Here is an 18,665-nt window from a genome sequence, read left to right as displayed (position 1 = left end):
ACTAGCAGATCTATGAATCTTGATCTCCTATGCATTTCGGGCTGGGACGCCCTTGGTCACGGAGCACTGTTGAGGAAGGGAGGGAGGGATGAGTCAGTGAGGGTATACCGCCTGGATTTACACGTGCTTAATGTGACTAAGTGCAACAATAACTAAAACGGGTGTGTTTGCTAACGTTTTAGTGACTGAGTGAAGGTACTGGGTAGTACAATTTAAATTACTGCGTGTGTTGGTTGAATGCGCGCTGCGCAATGAGATGCTGGGTTCTGTAGCGCTGTGGGCGAAGAACACTTACTTCATAGATACCGGTGGCAAAGCGTGCCGTCCATCGCTTAATCGAGGGGTCTGCGTGTGGTACGGGCGGGTGCTCGTTATGTTTAAATACTCGGTGATGTGACGTGAAGAAACGTAAACATAAACAAAGGACTACTCGGAAGTATGCACGGTGGCGGCCATCTTAGAATGTGGGGAGATAGAGTACAGGTAATGCAAACTGGGGAGAATGCAGAGAGACAATGTCAAAAAACAGAAGTAGTATTACATGAATAAACAGTAACATAATAAGCAATGCATCATATTAGTATTACAGGTAACAACTATACTCAATACGGTCATTAAGACCATGCGGCTTCAGAGTCTGTAACAGATAAATCCATTCAAGTTCTCTTTTTAACAAGAGTTTATGATTGTCAATCCCTTCTCGTTTGGTGAGGGTTTCAAGTACTATGAATTTTAATTGGGCGATGGAATGCCGAGCCTCAGCAAAATGCATGGCGATGTTGGATTTCTCAACTTTCAGCCTGATGTTAGATTTATGCTCGTTGAGGCGAGTTTTAATTTTCCGTTCGGTTTTACCGATGTACAGCTTTCCACAGGGACATTTCAAAGCATATATCAAATTCATCGAGTCACAGGTAGCATCAACTTGAAGTTTAATGTTGTGACCTTTCATTGGGTGCTGGATACTGTTGCCTTTGATGACACTATTGCAGTGATTGCAATTGAAGCAAGGTATGGTGCCACGGTGTTGTGTGTGGGTTTCAGTGGGTTTAGACAAAATTTCCTTGAAATTTCTGCTTCTTGTGTGTGCAAGACAAAGAAAAAAGCCCACCCAACACCCGAAGCATGGTAGCCAAAAAGGACTTGAAACCAAAAAAGACAGTCTAGTGATTACCATCTCTGACATACAAATCTCGAGCCATGAAATGAACCTGCTTGAACGAGGTACCTCGTTCATTCCAACTACTGTGACTAATTTGCTTGAACTAGAGGTCAGTACCTTTAAGTTCACAAGGAAATTAAGACTTAGACATTTCTTTGACAATGTCTTACCAGTAACAAACACCACAACTAGCACAAGAGAGGATGAGCTTAAAGGCTTAAGACCCCCCAGCACCTACCAGGCTCCATGTAGTCATAAATGTATTGATTTATTTGAAACACTAGTACGCAACGATCTACAGACGATCAATTACAAAGCACCAAGGAGAGCATTCAACCTTACCAACAAGGATCGTGACACACTTAAAGCACTGGCCAACAACCCCAAAATAAAATGTACCAAAGCCGACAAGGGAGGTGCATTAGTAATTATGAACTCAAGTATGTACACACAAAAACTATGGGAACATATACAAGACACGGAGACCTATCAGGCACTGGACAATAATCCCACCATTGAGTTCCAGAATCTACTTAAAGAAATCATTAATCGAGCCCATGAAGCTGGTACAATTGAAGACCGAACTAAAAATTACTTGATAACAGAACATCCAAGAAGTCCAACGATCCATATGTGTCCCAAAAAACACAAGAATCTTACAGACCCACCCTGTAGACCAATAGTGTCAACAAAAGGATCCATACATGAGAATACAGGCAAATTTCTCGACAAGTACCTCCAACCTCTCATTGTTAACACAGCCAGTTATATCAAAGACACTACAGACTTCCTTGTGAAACTATCATCCATCCAAGTCAACAATATGCCACCACTGATCTTATGCACTGCAGACGTGAGTTCTCTCTATACATCTATACCTCACCTTGGAGGCATTGAAGCCATCGAACAAATTTTGCTTAACAGTGAGATAAAGACATACATGCAGGCCTTCCTCATGGAACTGATGATATTTATTCTCTATCACAGTTACTTCAAGCTAGACAATCAATGGTTTTTACAGCTATCCGGAATGGCGATGGGAAATTGTGCTGCCCCAACGTATGCAAATGTGTACATGGAGAACTTTGAAAAACAGTACATATATACCAACTCTAAGTTCAAAGATTATGCCAAAATGTACGCCAGATATATAGATGACCTGTTTTTCATGTGGTCCAACACCAAAGAGTCTCTTCAGGATCTGTTAACAGAAATCAACAGCAAAGATCCAAGAATAAAACTAACATGGCACATAAGTGACACAGATATCTCCTTCCTTGACGTCAATATCAAGATCACACCAGAGGGATTCATTACCGATTTACACAGAAAAAACACAGACAGAAACAATACCTTACATTTTTCCAGCTTCCACCAAGGGTCCCTGAAGCAACACCTGCCATATTCGCAAATGTTGCGTGTTAAACGCATCGTTTCAGACGAACAGACATACATCATGCGCATTAATGAGATGCGTGAACGATTCCGTGCTAGAGGATATCCTGAACATACTCTGAATGAAGCACAATCTAGAGTTGCTCTCATCACCAGAGAAGATAGCCTTTTGAAAAGCAATAGAGTGCAAGAACAACGTATGGTGATAGTATCCAAATACTCCACAGCCAGCCCTACATACAAGAAGATTATACGGAAGCACTGGCCCATCTTACAAAGTGAACCCGACTTCAAGGGCATTTTTGAGAAACCACCAATTTTTGCACACACAAGAAGCAGAAATTTCAAGGAAATTTTGTCTAAACCCACTGAAACCCACACACAACACCGTGGCACCATACCTTGCTTCAATTGCAATCACTGCAATAGTGTCATCAAAGGCAACAGTATCCAGCACCCAATGAAAGGTCACAACATTAAACTTCAAGTTGATGCTACCTGTGACTCGATGAATTTGATATATGCTTTGAAATGTCCCTGTGGAAAGCTGTACATCGGTAAAACCGAACGGAAAATTAAAACTCGCCTCAACGAGCATAAATCTAACATCAGGCTGAAAGTTGAGAAATCCAACATCGCCATGCATTTTGCTGAGGCTCGGCATTCCATCGCCCAATTAAAATTCATAGTACTTGAAACCCTCACCAAACGAGAAGGGATTGACAATCATAAACTCTTGTTAAAAAGAGAACTTGAATGGATTTATCTGTTACAGACTCTGAAGCCGCATGGTCTTAATGACCGTATTGAGTATAGTTGTTACCTGTAATACTAATATGATGCATTGCTTATTATGTTACTGTTTATTCATGTAATACTACTTCTGTTTTTTGACATTGTCTCTCTGCATTCTCCCCAGTTTGCATTACCTGTACTCTATCTCCCCACATTCTAAGATGGCCGCCACCGTGCATACTTCCGAGTAGTCCTTTGTTTATGTTTATGTTTCTTCACGTCACATCACCGAGTGTTTAAACATAACGAGCACCCGCCCGTACCACATGCAGACCCCTCGATTAAGCGATGGACGGCACGCTTTGCCACCGGTATCTATGAAGTAAGTGTTCTTCGCCCACAGCGCTACAGAACCCAGCATGTCATTGCGCAGCGCGCATTCAACCAACACACGCAGTAATTTAAATTGTACTACCCAGTACCTTCACTCAGTCACTAAAACGTTAGCAAACACACCCGTTTTAGTTATTGTTGCACTTAGTCACATTAAGCACGTGTAAATCCAGGCGGTATACCCTCACTGACTCATCCCTCCCTCCCTTCCTCAACAGTGCTCCGTGACCAAGGGCGTCCCAGCCCGAAATGCATAGGAGATCAAGATTCATAGATCTGCTAGTATGGATTACAAATGAACATTTGATATGCCAAACAATATCGAATTGAACTAATTTGCTGAATAAAAGCATTTAAAAACACGCATCTTAAAAGGATTCACTTTTGCATGAATCAACTCAGTTTGATTACCCATTGGAGTGCCTACCCAGGGGATGTACTTGCAGATCTCTGCAAGACACTACTCAGCTGTTCATTGATGGTGTTAGGACGGATAACACCACCCTGATTGCGCACCCAGACCTTATTGAACGAAAATACCTTTCACCTAGCTTATGCAGTGCACCACCCACGCCTCTTTCTCTCTTCATGTTGCAGAGAGTTCTGCCGAAAAGCACTATGGTAGGTGCTAGTAGTGCTCTGCAGTAGTTGAGCAACTCGTGCAGCCGGCGTCCGTCCATGTTTTTTCCCTCCCAATACCGTCCATTACTGACACTGGACTTTGTTCGAATAGCGCGACTTTGACAGCTTGGACCCCCATTCGACTACACTTTGCAAACCAGTGTGTGCGTAAAATTCTAAATCACTAAAACACTAGGAATCTCCAATACTTAGAAAGGTTTGACATATGACAATTTTGCTTCATCATTGTTTGGTCATCAGAACTTTGGTGATTCAGACAAGTAGAAACAGTCACATAACACATTGATGTGATGGCTATGAAGAGCATTCTGAGTCAGAACCAAATACGGACCTAATATTAACATAATTAAAAGAACGAAATGTATATGACAGAATTATCAAAGAAGAAATAACATGTGCATTGGAAAGAGAAAATGAGAGGGAAAAATATGATCTGAGAAAAAAAGGGAGGACAAAATATGATCACAGCCTCTATGAGGAACATTTAAAATGCAGGAAAAGCTTTGGAGGACTACAAGGACATGTGGAAAGGGCCCTGGAAGAAAGAGACTGGGGTTGGGCTTTGCAAACGTGTGTAAAAGTCACTGTTTTTGAGCTGCAAATGTATCAGCATTCCAGAGAGGACAAGCAAGGATGGAATGGAATAAAATACTATTCTCACTACTGAAAATCACTTTGAAGCCCTTCCTAAAAGAAAAGTTGGGTGCTTAAGTCTCTCGTCCTTCATAGTACCTTTTCCACCGATGAAGGCTCGCATTCCAATCTTCACCCTGCAGAAGAGCACTCTACACGTTGCCTATTCAACAACAATTATGCAACAGCCTGATCCTGAAGCGCAGTTATTTCCCCTCAACCTTTTATTTAGCCGGAGTAAAACATAGCTGCACAAGATAACACGAGTTGGGGATTTATTAACATAAGAGACGACGGTGCGAGCTACCATGGGCTGGACGCTTATATATGTGTTGTCCTCCTGGTCCTGAAATTGTGATGTTCGGACTCGGTAAACAAGTAAATATTTGTGCCCTAAGCAGAGAATTGTTCATTGTAAATCCAGGATAGTTTGGTCCATTTCTCTCGCAAAAATGTGATCATGTCACACCTACTTTAGCTACACTGGCTTCCTGTGTGGAAAATAATTATTTTTAAATCCGCCTATATGGCAGGAGCGGCCCGTGCAGGTGAGAGTAGTGGGGCGCTGGGGCCGGGTTGAGGGGGGGGGGGGGCGTGGACAGACAACCACGAGGCAAAATTAAATAAAAAAAAATTTTCTCTCGTCGTCACCTGTGGAAATACCCCCCCACGCGCCCCCTCCGCTCTTACCTTCACGGGGCGGTAGCTGATGTTATACAAGAATTGCCACGACCAAGTTCCTTACTTTTTACTCCAAGAGTTTCTGAAATGGAATTCAAGCAGGACCTTAAGATGAGCAAATAAAATGCAGTCCCAACTCCCTTAAATCAGGTCTAAAATCTGAGGATCCTGAGCATTCAGATGCCAAGCAGCATCTTTTTGGAACAGGCCTTCATTAGACCTGAATGCCTTGTCAAATCTACTGGGCTTCAGTAAGTCACGTAAAACCTGCTGCCCTCCTCCTTGGTATGACCTCCTTAAAGACTTACAATCCAGCTTTCCTGTGCCCATAGGTTCCAGTTTTCGAGTAATGCCAAAAGACTGCTTGAGAGTGAAAGTTGCACTGAATAAATACCCGTAATTAATAAAAAAATGCAACATTATAACGACATCTACATAATATGATGAATACACAATGGGGCAGATCTATATTGGAGATGCGCCACTTTTACGCTGCCGTTGCGTCACTTTTGTGACGCAGCGGCGGTGTAAACCCTGCGCCACGTTGCGCCATATTTACATCGTGACGCATCTATGGAGATGCGTCACGATGTAAAGCCCTGCGCCACGTAAAACCTGCGTCAGGTTTCACGCGGGCGTGTCGACAGAGGGGGGGGCGTTCCGTCGCAGGAACGCCCCTGAAAAGTGACTCAGTCAAATCTATAAGATTTGATTGAGTCACTTTCCCAACGCTGATGCGCCAAAACCCTGCGCCTGCTTGAAGCAGGCGTAAGGCTTGACGCACCATGTTAGGGATAGGGTAGGTTGGAACAGTGCTGGAGTTGCGTCGCGCTTGCGACGCAACTGAAGCACTGCGCCAACCTTACGCCATCGGATGCGTCACGCATCTGTTTATTCCTGCGCCATGATGCGCCGCATTGTAAATGCGGCGCATCATGTGTGGCGCAAGGGTAAACTTGCGTGACGCATCATTCCTGGCGCATCCTTGCTGATTTGCAGGGATGCGCCAGGAAACATAAATCTGCCCCAATGAATCTAAATGAAACTGATTTACATGGTGAAAGTCTTGCACACATGCAGCCCTTTTGCACTACACTAGGCACTCTTTTTCTAGAACAAAAAATGCAAGTTTATTATCCTTCGATAATGGTGGATAAAAGCGTTTATCACAGTCAACTTATAAAAGTGGAATTTCTTGCGCAGCTGAAGGAAATCAGTCATAGCAAATGTATATAATGTATTTGGTTGCAGGGATTAGAAATCACTAAGGCTTGGGCCAACTAAGTTAAGAAACTTTAAAAAACCGCTGACAAAGAGCTTCTGATTTTTTTTTTTTAAACAATTTTTATTAAGAAAGAAAAAGACAGGGTACAGTGCATTGATAAAACAATATATGGGTCCACCGTTAAAGCCCGACAAATACAGCTCATAAGGTGCGATGTGTGCACAGTCCACCACCCCACTTCCCATCAAAATGTGAGGAGCATGACAACTCGGCAGCAACCTGCATTCGGACATATAGTTGCACTTAGTAAGAGTCCTCCCCCTTCGGCTACACACAATAGAGCAAGCATATCAATCCCATCAGGGCGGGAGTGCGTCCTCAAAGCCAGAGACCTCCAATATGAGGCATCGATCTCGCTGCAGTTCAATCGTAGGGGATACACACAAGTCGCCTCTATATTTGTTCCACCTCCCCCACTTATAGTCTAATTTTTTGGGGCACCCTCTGTGCTTGAAGACGTCTTTCTCTAAAATTATTGCCCTGTCCATGTCAATTGCCCAGTCCGTCAGGCCTGGGGCCGTCTCCACCCCCCATTTTTGCGCTATATTTCGTTTCGCGATTGACCACCCAGTTGAAGCCCATGTCTGTTCTGCCTGAGTAAGATCCGTGACTTCCCACATGTTAAGAAGACAGATCTGAGGGGTAGCCTTCAAAGATTTACCACATGCCCTCTCCATCGGCTTCGTAATTTTTCCCCAGTATGTTTGCATTTTGGGGCATTCCACCAGTATATGAAAGAAGGTGCCCGGCAACTTACGACGCCGGAGGCACAGAGGGTTAGGTCGTTTACCCATTTTAAACAGGGTGCGTGCGTCAAAATAAACGCGATGTAGGATTTTCAGTTGGACCAGGCGCAGTGGAATGGCCACCTCTCTAGGGGACGCCAGGGCATCGCGCCAGCCCTCATCCTCAATCTCTCCCAGGTTCACCCCCCCCCAGCGCTGGCGCAATCTGGTCATGGGGTCAGGCTGGTTGTTTAATAGTTTTTTGTATGTGAAGGATATGGCTTTTATAGGCATAGGGTTGAGTAACAGTTTATCCTCCAGCGGGGTGGATGTGTCCAAAAGGCAGTCTCTAGGCAGGGCAGCGGGAATCGCGTGACTCATATGTAGGTACCTGTAAGCCTCCGTCTGAGCTAATTGATATTTAGCCTGCATGCTAATTTACCTTCCACGCACATGTCCCCTACGGACGAAATCCCTATCATGTCCCACCTGTCAAATCCAGGGAACTTGCTAAACTGACCCAGCATGTCAGGCTCCCAGAGTGGAGTGGCATTAGTGAGTGTGTTGTTCCAACCCCAAAGTTTGTTGACCCAGTGCCAAAAGGTGGAGTTTGCGTGGGTTTGTATAAAGCACCCGAATATACCCACCCTGTCCCAAGAGCCAACGGTCGATATGAAAGTTCGGTTCATCTTGCTCACCGTGCGCCCACTTATTAATAGCGATCAGTTGAGAAGCTTGGTAATATAGCTTTATGTCTGGCAATGCGATGCCCCCATCGTCAACTTATTAATGGCAATTCGTGGGGCACGTCCCTCCCATAGTAGCTCTCGCACAATGGCCTCCAAAGGGCTTCTGTTTTGAAGACGAAACACAATCCAAGCCCAACAGGACGGTCTTGAGTTGTTTTGCAATTTGTTTGTATTTTATAAGCCCAACGTCCTTGCCAAAGCTCTACACACTGCAGGATATATATATATCTCAAAGAGTTGCATTGCTTTAGCACCAGAACGAATTGCACCTTGTGTTGCCTGAGTGCCTTAATAAATCCAGAGTAGCGCAACACAACATAAATCACTGAGCTGCATGACAGTAAACCACCACACTGTTATGCTCATGGAACAAAATGCTGACCCTGAGCGGTAAATTATTGAACAGACCTGGGGTAATCATCAGTAGAGCCCCAAACCCTATGTTTCCTCCATTTCTGATTCTTCATTAAGCTACTCTTTCTTTTAGCTTTGCTGTTTATTCACCTGTAACCATTTTTGTTACTCCTCTCTGGTCTCTTTTGCAGGTGGAGAATTCTGGTGACCCTTGGGAGAACTTCCAGAACAACCAGCCGCTAACATACTGGGAATGTGTGTACTTGCTGATGGTCACCATGTCCACTGTAGGCTATGGAGATGTCTACGCCAGAACCACGCTTGGACGACTCTTCATGGTCTTCTTCATCCTTGGCGGATTGGTAAAGCAGCAGTTTATTCCTTCCCTGCTTGGATTTATCAGATTTCTATAGTCTCACCTTGGCTTTCACAGCCTAGGTGTTTAACCCTAAAATCTGGTTCAATACCCATTGAACGGGTTGGAGTGAGGCATGGAATTGTCATTGTTCTGCACATTATTCTAGTGTGTGAACAAATGTGCTGAATTAATGGGACCGGTTATGGTTCCCCTACTCGGTTGTTACAGTGGATGATGCAGTTGGTTTACGAACCCTATCCACCTTTGCAGTGCCTGAAGTAGTATGACATATAGTGATAGTAGTGACTGTTTACGTGGCATTCGAATCAGCAGATTATTCTGGCCCAACAACTAGGCACCATCAGCAGGCGTTTCCAATAACGAACAACCTTCACCTGGGCCGACCAGAATTTTAAGTTTGAGAAGAAGGAATATATTTTTTAAAAGTCTCCAGAGAGGAGGGCACTATTATATAATGTGCTCTTTGGTGTTGCGGTAAAATACTATTTGCTTGTGATTCTGAAATCATTTCAGGAAAGCGTTGCTAAATTTTCCAAGGTGGGATGTGTTTTCCAAACGAAAATAGATGATGCACAATTTCCTTCTGAATGTGTTATACCTCCCGGTGCCATGTGACTTGGGGCATAGAAAATTAGAATTTTAGCATTAAAGTTTTGCTAAGGTGAGAAACTCCTCTACAATATGATCCTACAAGTTTAGAGAATTTCATTCTGGGTGAAATGTCCCCCCAAAACCTTTTTGTTTGATATACTCCATGCAAAAACATTTTGCTTGCAAATTATTTTGCAAAGAGGTATTAGTTGTACATTTGACCCATACGTTCATTAAAAATAATTGGACACCTATGTCAAGTTGGCAACATATTAACAATTGAAAAAGTTGTCAAAAGCCAACTTCGCAATTACCCCTGCGTGAAATTTGAAAATAATCTCAATCTGGTCTTTACTTCTTTCAATAACATTCAGCCATGCACTTTGGCAGTTCTAATCAGTCAGAAGTATCCAAGTTTACATTTCCTGGTAGACATGTACAGGATATTTTAAGAAATAGTATTTATCCTGGAATAAATTTTACATTTTGACACAATCAGTGTACCTGAAAATAACTCTCACATGACTACTGAGTAGGTTTTGCACAAGTTGGTTCACATGAGGCTCCCCGATTCTGGAAAGTCCTGCAATGGGTCAGGCAGCCTCACCGGATGTTTGAGTGTTTCCATTCCTAGGCAGACGTCTTCTGGGAAACCTTGATAGGTAGCTCCGCGAACATTGTGCATTTCCCCTGATGGGATACTAGTTGAGTGACCCAGAAGCACCAACCATTCTGGGGACTGTGGGTGTTAGGATTTTCTGTTACCCACAGGCTTTGAGAGTTATGCGTAGTGGATTCAAAGTTGAGTTTAGTAGCCAGGGTCACAACCAGAAAGGCTCAGGGGGCTTGTATCGCCGGCTTCATCTTGATCAAGGGCAATACCCTGATATGCTGACCATACTTGTGCATTACATGTCTTCATGTGTGATAGCCAGTGACTGTCAATCAAACTGAGGGACAATTCTACCCCACCACCAACTGGCTGTTGTTCATTAGCTAACATATATCCTGTTATGGATGATTCTAAGCCCACCCTGGAAGTTTGTGCTCCTTTCACTCTTGATTTCAAGTTATTTCTAGAATGTTTAGAAAGAAGTATGGGGTGAAGTGTGTGTGACACACAGGCCCCTTCAGGAGAGATCGGGAACCCCCATTGGGGGTGGAGCATGCCCACCTTCGTTTCACACAATTTGAAAGGCTTGAAATGTACCTACTTTCAAAGGTTTTAGTTGCCAAAAAGTCTGGGCACGTACTGTCTGTGGTATGAAGGAAAAGCCATGTGTGTGCTTTAAAAGTCTGGGGGCCCGATTCACAGAACTAACTTAAGACAAAATCCTAAACTTACTACCATTTTGGTATTCATAGAAGGCACTTACTCATTTTGGTATTCACAGATGGCACTTACTCATTTCGGTATTCACAGAAGTTAGGAGTCCTAACTTTAGGACTCCTAAATGCCTTCTGTGAATACCGAAAGTCTTAAAGTTAGGATTTTTCTCAGTTTAGGAGTCCTAAAGTTAGGAGTCCTAACTTTACTACTACTAAATTGAGAAAAATCCTAATTTTAAGACTTTCGGTATTCACAGAAGGCATTTAGGAGTCCTAAAGTTAGGAGTCCTAACCATACTACTACTAAACTGAGAAAAATCCTAATTTTAAGGCTTTCGGTATTCACAGAAGGCATTTAGGAGTCCTAAAGTTAGGACTCCTAACTTCTGTGAATACCGAAATGAGTAAGTGCTTTCTGTGAATACCAAAACGAGTAAGTGCCTTCTGTCAATACCAAAATGGTAGTAAGTTTAGGATTTTGTCTTAAGTTAGTTCTGTGAATCGGGCCCCAGGTTTGTATCTGCTTTAATGAGCACACATGCTTGTAATTCAGAATTGAGGCCTGTCAAAGGCTGATGTGTCTGTGCTGTCAAAGCTCTGATGTGTCTCAGCTCTGGTCTGTTCTCTTTGTACTTTTGAAAGGCCAGATTTGATCGGGTTTGGAACAACCATTGCCTCCTGTTCTATTATCTTGCGAGCATGTACATGCTTTCAAATGACCTTTGAAAGACATAAAGGCATGATCCTTCAAATTCTGACACTTCCAGTACCAGGCAGCCACTGCTGCCTGAGTCCAAATGGTCAGCCATACCTCTGCTGTCGACTTTTTGAAAGACCAGCCAGCCAATGCTTATGCGTTAGACTTTGCAACTCTTGTAAAGGCCAGGCTTGCCACTGCTGATGGACCAAACCTACAGGGTCTTAGACAACTAGACCTGCCAAGTTTCCAAAGTTCTGGACTTTTGTCCCTTGAATGAACGCACCGGCTTGTGCTGGAAAAGGACAGGTCTCCCTAAAATACCCAGAGTGTACAGTGAGTGAATAGATAATCTGTTTCAAAGCCAAGTAAACAGTCACTACTTTCTGTTTGAAGCCCTTCCCCTTGCGGTGATGATGTGTTTGCTGAACCAAGTTACTGCTCTTTTCAAGGCACTATGGCGGTTTCAGGAAATTTCCCTTCCCCGTGTCCCTTAACCCTCAATTCCAACAAACACTGCGTCTTGGGACTGCACTTAAAAGAGCTTTGCCCACACAGGAGATGGGCACATTATGGGCTTTCTGTAATAGCTGACTGTGTGGCCCTAACACACGTATTGCAATAGCGATGCTGCTGTTTTGCACCATAGACTCCCTATTACATATATTGCATTGGTTCCCCTGCAATTGTGAACTGACATTTCCAGATTACATAGACTGCACAAGAGCTGCTGCAATTTTGCATCAGCATTTTCAGATTACATTTATTGCTTTGGTTCCACTGCAATTTTGCACCGACATTCCCAGATTCCATACATTTTATTGATGTGGCTGCACTTTTGCACCAACCTTTCCATAGAAGACATTGGTGCTGGTGCAATTTTCCATGAACTATTGCACCACCTGATAAATTCGAAAACAAAATGTGTACTAAATGACCAGTCCAAAACATTTGGAACTTGTCGGTCCAAATTTCGGTGGAAAATCGGACCAGCACGAGTACGATCTATAGAATCCAAAAATGTCAGTTCTAAATTTCACCTCTATAATATATATAATTTAGCCCCATGTAGCCTATACCCTGTTGACACATAAACCACTTACAAATAAAGCTATACAGGATCCCACACTGCTGTTTTCGAAATAGGCCATACATAGCAACAAGCAGGGAACCCGTTTTCTGACGTGCCCTTTACTAAAGGCCGGACAGATAAATAATGCCCAATAGCAATTAATGCTTTGAAAACAGCAAAGTTTATGTTTAGAAAAAGGTAAGTGCTAATGGAACCCAAATGCATATATATATATATTATACTGTATTGTGTGTGTTTATAATTGATATATATATACTGTATGCATATATATATTTATATATCTATAATATACATATACAGTATATATATATATATTTGGATCTTATAGAATTTGTTAGACACCAAGGGAACTCTACACATTTGGTCCCTCAAAAAAAAGGCAACTTGGCAACAGCTCTTGCATGAGCAGCCACAGACGAGATGTTTGTTGGACAAAACATGGCAGACTGATAGATTTTTTTCCTCCTACTACCTGTTTTTTTCTATCATGTGATCTTTCCAAACAAACTTTTTGAACTTTTAGAGAAATCCTTTTTTTATATTACTCGTCTGAGCCAAAACTGATGCCCCAAAATCATTAAAAAAATAATATATATATATATATATACATTGATCTATTTACTATTACTTTGAATTGGGATGAAGAGGGAAAGAAAATATTGCGCAATCCTTGAACACAAACTTGGTGAGCTCTAGCTACCCTTCCTCCCACATGCATGCACCCAGACATATGCACGTGTCAAGTCCATAACTGTACAAACGCACGCACCCATCCAGAGTTGCACAAACGCATGCACCCATCCAGAGTCACACAAATACTTGAGATGGGCATCGCTGAAGAGAAGACCTTTTAACTTTTCCACTTGAATCTTCTTACTTTTTAAGATCTTTTTTTTTTGGTAACTTTCATGGATTTCATTTCTTTTGCATTTTCACAGCTGAGGGACAGCACTTCTAAAAAAAAGTATTATCCCCTTTCTTGAGCCTCTCTTTTTAGTCTTCTCTTCTGTCTCCTGTCTTCCTCCTAGGCCATGTTTGCCAGTTACGTCCCTGAAATCATAGAGTTAATAGGAAACCGCAAGAAATATGGTGGTTCCTATAGTGCGGTTAGTGGACGAAAGTAAGTATCTCCCAGGAGGCTCTGCGGCCTCTGCTGCAGTGAACACTCTCTGCATGCCATTCTCTTTGTTTTCTTGTTTCACGCATGTAGGCCATGTTTGCTCGCTACGTGCCAGAAATTGCTGCTCTCATCCTTAACCGGAAGAAATATGGAGGGACATATAACTCAACCCGAGGCAGAAAGTAAGTCCAATGCAATACGGTGTGGCTGTGTGATTTTAAAGGTATTCCACACGACTGCTCCGGAGCATCGGCTTTGAACATCAGGCCGCCTCGGAGCAAACCCACTCTTAAAGGGCTAGCCCCCAAGTCTTAGTTATCGTTTATATGCAGAGATGATATTTTTGAAGCTTGCTGCCTCCTCTCATGCCTGGTGTTTTATACCTGCTCAGGGTTTTTGTGGTGGTTTTGACTTAAAAGGTGTGTCTTACTTTCAAAACTTGTCATATGAAATCTTTGGTATTAATTGGTGCTCCACAGGGTCTTAGATCGCCAGTAATCCTGGAGGCCCATAAACCTTTTTCACTGATCTCAACATGAAAAGTCTCTAGGGCCCCTTCTATACACGCAATTGCCTTCCACAGCTTATGCCTCTCATCACTCAGCGATTCTAACTTAATATCTGCCATCTTTAAGGTATCTTTCAATATTCCATTGAATATTTGGTACGTGGTAGACTAGCGATCAATTTAACACCTATGTGTTTTTTCATGTAATGCTAAGAAGTCAGGAGTTTGATACAATGCTTTCAGAACATTCCCAAACACATAAAAAACATCTCTTTCTATATGTTGTGTATCCATTTATAAATGGTCCTGCTATCGTTGGGACATTTGTTGTGGTTCCTAAACCATTCAGCTCTCACCCATACTGATTCCAGTTGAGGCTACTCACCCAAGGAGTCACAAGCTATGATTTTCATGAAGACCAGGAGTGGGATATTGATCTCAGAATACCTGCTTAATTCGGTCTCTGTATAGGATGTTGACAACTGGTTACCTGTTAAGAAGTGTGACTGAGCACTGATACAAAATATAAAAATATATGGAAATGTACCTCTCTGGCTTTCACTTCACTCTTGTTTCCATCTCTTTACCTGTCACCACCCTCTCCCCACCTTCTTTATCTCCTGGAGACATGCTTACTCAAAGCCTAAAAGTTAAGTTTAATTAAATGTTTGATAGTACACGCTTCATCATTTAGACATTTAAAGAAACTGAATGCCTTTTTTGATGAACCTTTTGGTAAAGTAAGACTAGGTATTCACTACAAGATCTTAGTATCCAAGGTACCACTTTGTAGACAAGGAGGTTGCTTACCTGTAACAATATGCCTCATACATAATAATATTGACTATATAATGCCCTCATCTTCTTGCTTAGGAGTCTGGATCATCTCTGTGTATCTGCTCCGAAAAACACGTTAAGCGATAGGTTGCAACAATGGTGGACTTTTTGGGCTTTAACACCATCCAATGGTGCGGTAATTTGGGGATGTTCAACTGTGTCTATGGGTCACAAAGAAAAATTGTTTGAAGGTGTTTTTGTCTGACATCCGGTACCCTTCTAAGAACTAGTACTCTGAGACTTTATAAGACACTAACAATAACTTATTTTTGCTTAGTTTCTTGTAAATTCCTTTTAATCTTTCTTTAGATGTTTCATGTCATTACAGCAAACAGCCAACATATGTTTCGCGCCTAGCGTCTTCATGGTCAAGATTGATGGAGGCTTCCAGCCAACATCAGACCCGTATCAAGGGGACTTGAATACTGAGCAAAATATCATTTGAATGATTAAAGAAGTGAATTAAATCAGATAAGACGCGATGCCAAATGAAACCATTTGGGTGACTAATAAATGTTTGAACCATCAAGAGAAAATTGGAAGCTGGTATAAGACTAGGAAGACCCTAGGATACAGATTTGAGAGCCCTGAAGAAACGCAGTGGGGCGCAAAACACTTGTTGGCCGTTTGCTGTATTGAAGGCGGTTTGCTGTATTGACATGAAACATCTAAAGAAAGAATAAAATTAATTTACAAGAAACTAAGCAAGAAGACGTTATTGATATTGTTGTTTATAAAGTCTCAATTGTATGTTTTTAATATGATTAGAACACTATACTGGTGGGGACCAGTAACTGGGATACTTAGCGCCGGGCATTATTCCTGTTACCCAAAGTTGATTTTGATATATATATATATTCTGCTCCAAAGTTGTCCACCTGTAAGTAGCACTCGACCAGCAGCTTGATTTATGTGTAGGTAGGGACGGGGATCTGCTTGTAGGAGCCGCTCCGTAGTGGATTTGCCTAACGCGTTTCGAAGCTCCATATGCTTCTCTTCAGAGGCTTTAACGGAAACGGTATGCACAACCGCTAACCCACTTCGCCATTTAATATATGACACACCCACCAATGGGAGGCTCAAATGAGACTGTGCATCATGGGAAGTGTAGTGCGGAAGGCACATAATCAAGTCCTGTATGGACCCTGCAAGTGGGCCCGTCCTCGATCCTATGTACGGCTGCTGTTCCACTTTCGTGGCCCCCAAGACTTCCGGGGTGGTGCATACTCCGCGGCTGGACGGCTGCGTGTTATATTCTGCTCCAAAGTTGTCCACCTGTAAGTAGCACTCGACCAGCAGCTTGATTTATGTGTAGGTAGGGTCGGGGATCTGCTTGGAGGAGCTGCTCCGTAGTGGATTTGCCTGACGCGTTTCGAAGCTCCATATGCTTCTCTTCAGAGGCTTTAACGGAAACGGTGTGCACAACCGCTAACCCACTTCGTCATTTAACATATGACACACCCACCAATGGGAGGCTCAAATGAGACTGTGCATCATGGGAAGTGTAGTGCGGAAAGCACATAATAAAGTCCTGTATGGACCCTGCAAGTGGGCCCGTCCTCAATCCTATGTACGGCTGCTGTTCCACTTTCGTGGCCCCCAAGACTTCCGGGGTGGTGCATACTCAGCGGCTGGACGGCCGCGTGTTATATTCCGCTCCAAAGTTGGGCACCTGTAAGTAGCACTCGACCAGCAGCTTGATTTATGTGTAGGTAGGGACAGGGATCCGCTTGTAGGAGCCGCTCCGTAGTTGGACACTAAGGAGCTTTGATAGTTTACCGGCCCGTCCAAGGTCGGTGAACCGCACCGCCGCCATAAGGGGGCGGAATGCCGCTTTCAGATTCACTGCGAGATGGGCAGGATACAGGTTCATTTGCAATTCTGCTGGCAGCACGATTGGAGGCTCATTTGAGTTTTTTCTAATGATGGTAATTATGCGAAAGTGAACGGAACCCATCTGTGGGATAATGTGTTGCACTACAAGTCCCAGGAGGCCCATATGGGGGCAGGATCTTAAAATCCCACGAGACTTGACTTGTGGTTGCAATCTGTCTCTCAGCATGCCCGTGAACAAGGGGAAGCATCCTCGAAACGCGTTGGGCTGTGTAAATATCCAGAAATGCTGCCTGCCTGCTGTATTGAATAAAGGACCCTGTGGGAAACTGCCGACCCGCCTGTATTCGAGTGCGGTTCTATGTGTTGGACACTAAGGAGCTTTGATAGTTTACCGGCCCGTCCAAGGTCGGGGAAACACACTGCCGCCATAAGGGGGCGGACTGCCGCTTTCAGATTCACTGCGAGATGGGCAGGATACAGGTTCATTTGCAATTCTGCTGGCAGCACGATTTGAGGCTCATTTGAGTTTTTTCTAATGATGGTAATTGTGCGAAAGTGAACGGAACCCATCTGTGGGATAATCTGTTGCACTACAAGTCCCAGGAGGCCCATCTTTGGGCAGGATTTTAAAATCTCATGAGACTTGACTTGTGGTTGCAATCCGTCACTCAGCATGCCCGTGAACAAGGGGAAGCATCCCCGAAACGCTTTGGGCTGTGTAAATATCCAAAAATTCTGCCTGCTTCCTGTATTGAATAAAGGACCCTTTGGGAAACTGCCGGACCCGCCTGTATTTGAGTGCGGTTCTATGTGTTGGACATTAAGGAGCTTTGATAGTTTACCGGCCCGTCCCAAGGTCGGGGAATCGCACCGCCACCATAAGGGGGCGGACTGCCGCTTTCAGATTCACTGCGAGATGGGCAGAATACAGGTTCATTTGTAATCTGCTGGCAGCACGATTGGAGGCTCATTTGAGTTTTTTCTAATGATGGTAATTGTGCGAAAGTGAACGGAACCCATCTGTGGGATAATGTGCTGCACTACAAGTCCCAGGAGGCCCGTCTGGGGGCAGGATCTTAAAATCTCCCGAGACTTGACTTGTGGTTGCAATCCGTCACTCAGCATGCCCGTGAACAAGGGGAAGCATCCCCAAAACACGTTGGGCTGGGTAAATATCCAGAAATGCTGCCTGCCTGCTATATTGAATAAAGGACCCTGTGGGAAACTGCCTGGCCCGCCTGTATTCGAGTGCGGTTCTATGTGTTAGACACTAAGGAGCTTTGATATATATATATATATATATATATATATATCTCCTTAGAACTCATCTCTAGCTTCTTATATCAGAAAAGACGATGCAAACCCAAATTTCAGTGCTCTTTTTCTTTATTCTGTGCCCGGCACCGCCGCCATTAGGCGTTTCAGCTCTCGTGGGGCCTTGATCACATGACATATATATTGTATATATATAGCATTTCTATAGCACAAACCTTGCCAAAAGGCAGCATATGTATCATTTTA

The 18,665-nt window shown here is 43.3% G+C and overlaps 1 protein-coding gene across 6 annotated transcripts in view; it reads left to right on the top strand.

Annotated features, from left to right (window-relative positions):
• KCNMA1 (potassium calcium-activated channel subfamily M alpha 1) overlaps nt 1-18,665 on the top strand; it is a 1,447,720-nt gene that overhangs the window by 852,627 nt on the left and 576,428 nt on the right. For 5 of the 6 annotated variants that reach the window (XM_085608566.1, XM_085608564.1, XM_085608561.1 and 2 more), the window contains exons 8-9: nt 8,946-9,116; nt 13,872-13,963. In XM_085608566.1, coding sequence (XP_085464692.1) covers nt 8,946-9,116; nt 13,872-13,963 — 263 coding nt within the window. Of the gene's footprint in view, nt 1-8,945; nt 9,117-13,871; nt 13,964-14,053; nt 14,146-18,665 lie in introns of all 6 variants that reach the window. The other variant, XM_085608565.1, reaches the window with a different exon arrangement.

This window comes from Triturus cristatus, chromosome 1_2, assembly GCF_964204655.1.
Source record: "Triturus cristatus chromosome 1_2, aTriCri1.1, whole genome shotgun sequence".
Classification (NCBI taxonomy): Eukaryota; Metazoa; Chordata; class Amphibia; order Caudata; family Salamandridae; genus Triturus; species Triturus cristatus.
This window is presented reverse-complemented; position numbering and strand designations above follow the sequence as displayed.